Source organism: Octopus bimaculoides, chromosome 13, assembly GCF_001194135.2.
Source record: "Octopus bimaculoides isolate UCB-OBI-ISO-001 chromosome 13, ASM119413v2, whole genome shotgun sequence".
NCBI classification, from domain to species: Eukaryota; Metazoa; Mollusca; class Cephalopoda; order Octopoda; family Octopodidae; genus Octopus; species Octopus bimaculoides.
The window spans coordinates 27,862,631-27,867,652 of NC_068993.1; the positions used below are offsets into that span (position 1 = coordinate 27,862,631).

General features: G+C 30.5%; 1 protein-coding gene across 3 annotated transcripts in view; it reads right to left on the minus strand.

Annotated features, from left to right (window-relative positions):
* Positions 1–2,008: 2,008 nt before the first annotated feature.
* The window catches only part of LOC106876505 (uncharacterized), a 94,277-nt gene continuing 91,263 nt past the window's right edge, over positions 2,009–5,022 (minus strand). For all 3 annotated transcript variants that reach the window (XM_014925072.2, XM_014925070.2, XM_014925071.2), the window contains one exon: positions 2,009–4,901. In XM_014925072.2, the coding sequence (XP_014780558.1) occupies positions 3,507–4,898 (1,392 nt within the window). In that variant the 5' untranslated portion in view covers positions 4,899–4,901 and the 3' untranslated portion in view covers positions 2,009–3,506. The remainder of the gene's footprint in view (positions 4,902–5,022) is intronic.

A 5,022-nucleotide genomic window follows, 5' to 3' on the forward strand; every position in this document is an offset into this window, starting at 1 on the left:
ACTTTTAGATAGTTTTCATTTTTGCAAAAACCACTATTCATTTTGAAGTCCTATGGGCTTGATTGTTGATGTAAACATTATATCTATCAAAGAATTCACCAAACACTGGCCAAAGGCTAGCTGTTCCTTGCTACTTTCGATTGCACCTACATATAATAAATAGAAGAGAGCTATTTCGCCCGAGTCTACGCTACACATTCATTTCTTCATTTCTTGCTGAGGAGTTATATTGATATCGAAAATATCAATTGCTTTAAATATAAGCTCCACTGCCGTCTGCATTCTCCAAAGTGTCTCGATTTCTTATCTTTGTTTTTTTTTAGATGAAATATATGCCTTTAGCATACGATGTGAAAGAATATGACAGCTAGGTGTGTTGGGCAGGGTAGAAACAACAACTATTCTTTGAGGAATTGTGAAAATTGCTTTGAATTGAAATGACGAACCAAATGAGTGAAATTTTTGCTTGCAGAAACACCTTACAGAATACAGTGTATAACCTAGACGTCAGAAAAGGAAAATGAGAAATAATCTTTTGATTAAGATCTATGGAGTGCATTTTTGTTTTTTAAATCCAAATATCATCTCTGAACAAGTAAACCAAGGAGCAAAGACATTACAACCTTGAGCATCTCATTGTTTTCATGTATTGCATAGCTACATTATCTAACCTCTTCTTTTCCTTTTGAAGATTTAAGGGTGTGATTTAGAGTGTTTTGGTTGCTATTTCTAGCAGCTCTGATGACCATGTAGACATACCCCCTCAAATCCTGTGTAATTTTAAAATTAGTAAGAGATAGTGTGTAGGATAAGGTTACATTGAAGGTCATGCATATTGGTTAGAAGAGAAGAAATTGTTCGAGGAAGAAACCCTGACTGACGAGTTGTTCTTCATAAATTGACATCTGGGTCACAAAAGGTCACTGGAAATCACATTAGATGTGAATTCTGCACCTCACTCAAACATCTAGTTTACTAAGAAAATTACTAAAGAGCTAGATTAAAGAGCTATATTAAAGAGCTAGATTAAATATAAAAGGTTTCAAATTATGTAGTTGGGGAAATCTATTTGGTTTCTATGTGATGGTCCGAATTATGTGAGGAGGTATAACAGACTGTTATCTCCTATATTCCAATACTACTTTATTGTTATACACATCTCTACATGCATCTGAAATAATATTTCTAACTGAAAACTTCTGTATTACTGAGTTCAGAAAAATTATTCCAAAATAGCAAATTTACTGCATTGTAATGTAGGCTAATCACACGAGGTGAAAATCACATAGTTACTCAAAGCAATAGTCAGTGGCAGCATGCTTCAAACCCTCATGTCAACCAGAACGAAATCCTCATTTTCATGTCTCAAGTTCCCTCTAAATTCTATAATTTTGAGGCAACTGTTAAATCTCGTGCTATTCTTTCAAAAACTTTGTATTTTGTCATCTTTTTGAATGGAGGTTTTTTAATCTCTTCTTTCTGATTATTTGCTTAAAGTTTTGGTACATTTAAAAAATGTTTGCTTCTTTTATTGCTACTTATATAGCTGTTAAGGTTGTTCTGTTGATAGATTACAAGTCAACAATTCAACAAACTGAAATTTGATCGACCAATTTGTATCAACATTCTCCTCTGACTTCTAACAAATTTTATGGTCCAAGTCGACTTATCCAACTTGTTGTTTGTTTTGGTGCTTCTTTTATCATTGATTTTGACAGGACTTGAAACTTAGGATGTAAACAAATAACACAAAACATTTTATCCAGGGAACACTAGTATACATTACATTCAATAATAATGATTTCAAACATAGGTGCATATCTTCAAATTCAAGATAGATGTATATAGTCTATTTAACTGACTCGACTGGTATTTATTTCGTTGATCAGGGAAGGTTTTGATCTAAAAGATAAAGATATCTTACCCAAAACAAGGTATTTTTGACCGATGCACCATTCAAATAATAACAAGGATTTCTTATATCAATAGTAATGTTTTATTTATCAAATGGAAAAAAAAATTATTTTTTCATAAAAGAAAAGATTTATATATTTTTACATTTATTGTTGAGAAAATTAAAAATTAACGAAGGGAAAAAAAATGGAGTATTCAAACAGTTATACATTATTAAATTGGAAGAAAATTCTGCAAATATACACTTGTAAATAATATTTATTTTTGAATAATTCCTATTTTCATGTACATACACTTAGGAAAATTTAAATGTACCTTTAGAGCATGATAATGTTTTTTAGAATTTTAGATATTAGACTAAGTTTGAAAGGTTGAATTAGTGAAGTGAATTTCCTCCACTTTCTCTGATTGAAAAGATATATAGAACCTAATCACAAGCATTCCTGGTTATGAGATGAATTTTGAAAGGTTATTAATAATAAAGAGTAAAGCCTATTATTGTCCAAATTTAATTAAACTAGAATTAAACTAGGATTAAATATTTAATTTTGAATTAAGTTTCATTAATTTTCTCCATCAGACAATAAATAATTTTTTTTTAATGTTATGGTATATATTAAAACAAAATTATTTAAACAACATGCTCTTCTATACTTAAATGATTAATGAAAACATTGTCAATATTGGTTTAAGAGAAGTTTTTCTAATGGATCTTCCTACAACTTGTGTGTCCTTCCTACTTTAGGCTTATTATCATTTAACATCAGCTTATAGGTGGGTCAATTGTTTCTAGGCTACAAACAATTAGAAAAATATTGTTAATGTTTGTAAAATGTATGGAAAAATCCTCATATAGAACTCAAATGATATCAGAATGTATTCAGTTCTGAAGACAATATTCTAAAATATGCTAAATTCGCTTTACTGAAGGTAATGACACAATCCATTTGCTATTTTGTTACATATTAAAGAGTTCAAATGACTCAGATTTGCCACGTTAAGACTAGATTTGATCATGCACATATATGCACATGCCTGGTCATTTTTTTTATAGAAGCCTACCAGTTAGCAATGAATGCAAGTCATCCCTTTTTTATTTGTTGCAGTTTAAATAAACAGCTGCTTATTCTCAAATGATATTAATAATCACTGGAATTCTTTTATAAACTCATTATATTACTGAGATTGTGAGAAATGAAGGACAGTATTTGATTATATTGACACAGATTTATGTGTTGACATAATCAAAATAACTGCTTATGAAGACACACACTAATATTTCAATTGCAAATAACAATATTTTAATTTAAAAAAATAATAATATGATATTATTTTACCAAAACACTTATACTTATTAAAAAGAAATATTATTTCCAAATTAAGTAATGCACATAATAAATTCACAATGAAAATATTATCTAAATTTTTCTTTACAGTCAATATGAATTATATTTCACAAGAGCAGCTTATGAACCATTTTGCTAACAGCAGAGAAATTAAATAATCCAGCACATAGCCTAAATAAGAGAAAACATTGCCTGATAATCATTTCAGGAAAAACCAACACAATAATACCCAATAATTTGGCTGCTTTAAAAGAGATACGGAATAATGCGATAAGGTACTTTACGACAGTATTCTTTCCAAAATTCTCCATATTTCCTTCCACATTTATCGTCATCACGAAAACTTCTGTGTGTTAGCAAAATTAGTAAATGTATTACATAAAAAAAAGGCATAAAACTTGAGAAACATGCAGGAATTGTCCAGCAGAATGCCAAAACAATTTCTGGAATATAGTGGAAATGTCGAGACCAACTCCACCAACCTGAAACAAGTAAAATCCCTTCTTTTTTCTCTCCTGTCTCTAATGTATATGTTGCCTGAATTATAACAGGCTTCTTACCCCATACTAAGCAGTTGCCATTAGTAGCACGTACTTTTTGTTTTTGCTTGTCAGCAAAGTAGTTGATAAGAAGTGCTGCTGTGCCTGTAATGAAAATGAAAATAGATACTAATGTTCCCAGATGTATTGGATGGTTGACTAAATATAAGCTCACTGATGTATAGAACCCTGGAATGAAAACAAGACAGCCCCAGCAGATGTAGTATCCTGCTCTGTCTAACATGATATCAATTGTGTTCAGATAACCTGCTTCCCACCAAAAAAATTTTGTAATGTATAAAAGTTGAAGTGCAGTAGATACTATGTTACTATCAACCCATCCATTAAGTTGATAATTCTTAATTGAAAAAATTAAAACTATAAGTGCCCAGGACATCATTCCAAATCGACAGTTAGTGAATTGCTTAATGTCAATGCCATAAATTTTAGGATACAATTCAGTACCCCAATAATAATCAAAAATTACATTTCCTGAAGTACCAGAGTCAGATGAGGAAGGAAACGTTAATCCTTTCACATATAATATAAAACAGAAAACAAAACTTACTAGATTCAATGTACCTAAGATATCACCAAAACGGTCATAAATTATGGACACAGAAATATCATATGTGTTGAGTATTATTTCAGAACACACAAGAACAACAATTGTGAGTGAAAAATATAAAAATCCATTGTCAATATATATGGGTACATTGCCTTTTGGTGTGATTGATCCCTTCACTAATTGCCCTGGCAAAATCTTCATTGTAATAATAGCCCACAAACTGTAACCAAAAATGACAATTAGTGCAAAAGAACTTCCAATTGAAACTTCAGTCCAAATGTTTAAAAGTCCAGTAAGCACTGAGCCTTTGAATAAATGATGTAAACAATAAGTAATGCTTCCATCAAATTTGACAGCTGTATACCAAAGGATCATCACTAAGTTTGGAGTGAACATAATCAGTAGCAATGGTAGAACAGTGTGTTCAATAAATTGTTTAATTCTGCTCTTTGCAGGAATGTCGTAGAAAACATTTCCTGACTCCCTTCTCATCTCTCTGTTCTTTGATTTAATCATATCTTTTCTGTTCATGGCCTATAAAAACAAGAAAAAAAAGAAAAATATTAGAAACATTCATACATATGGGTGTTATATATGGGTGCTTATGGGTGCTTATGGGCGCATATATATATATATATATATATATATATATATA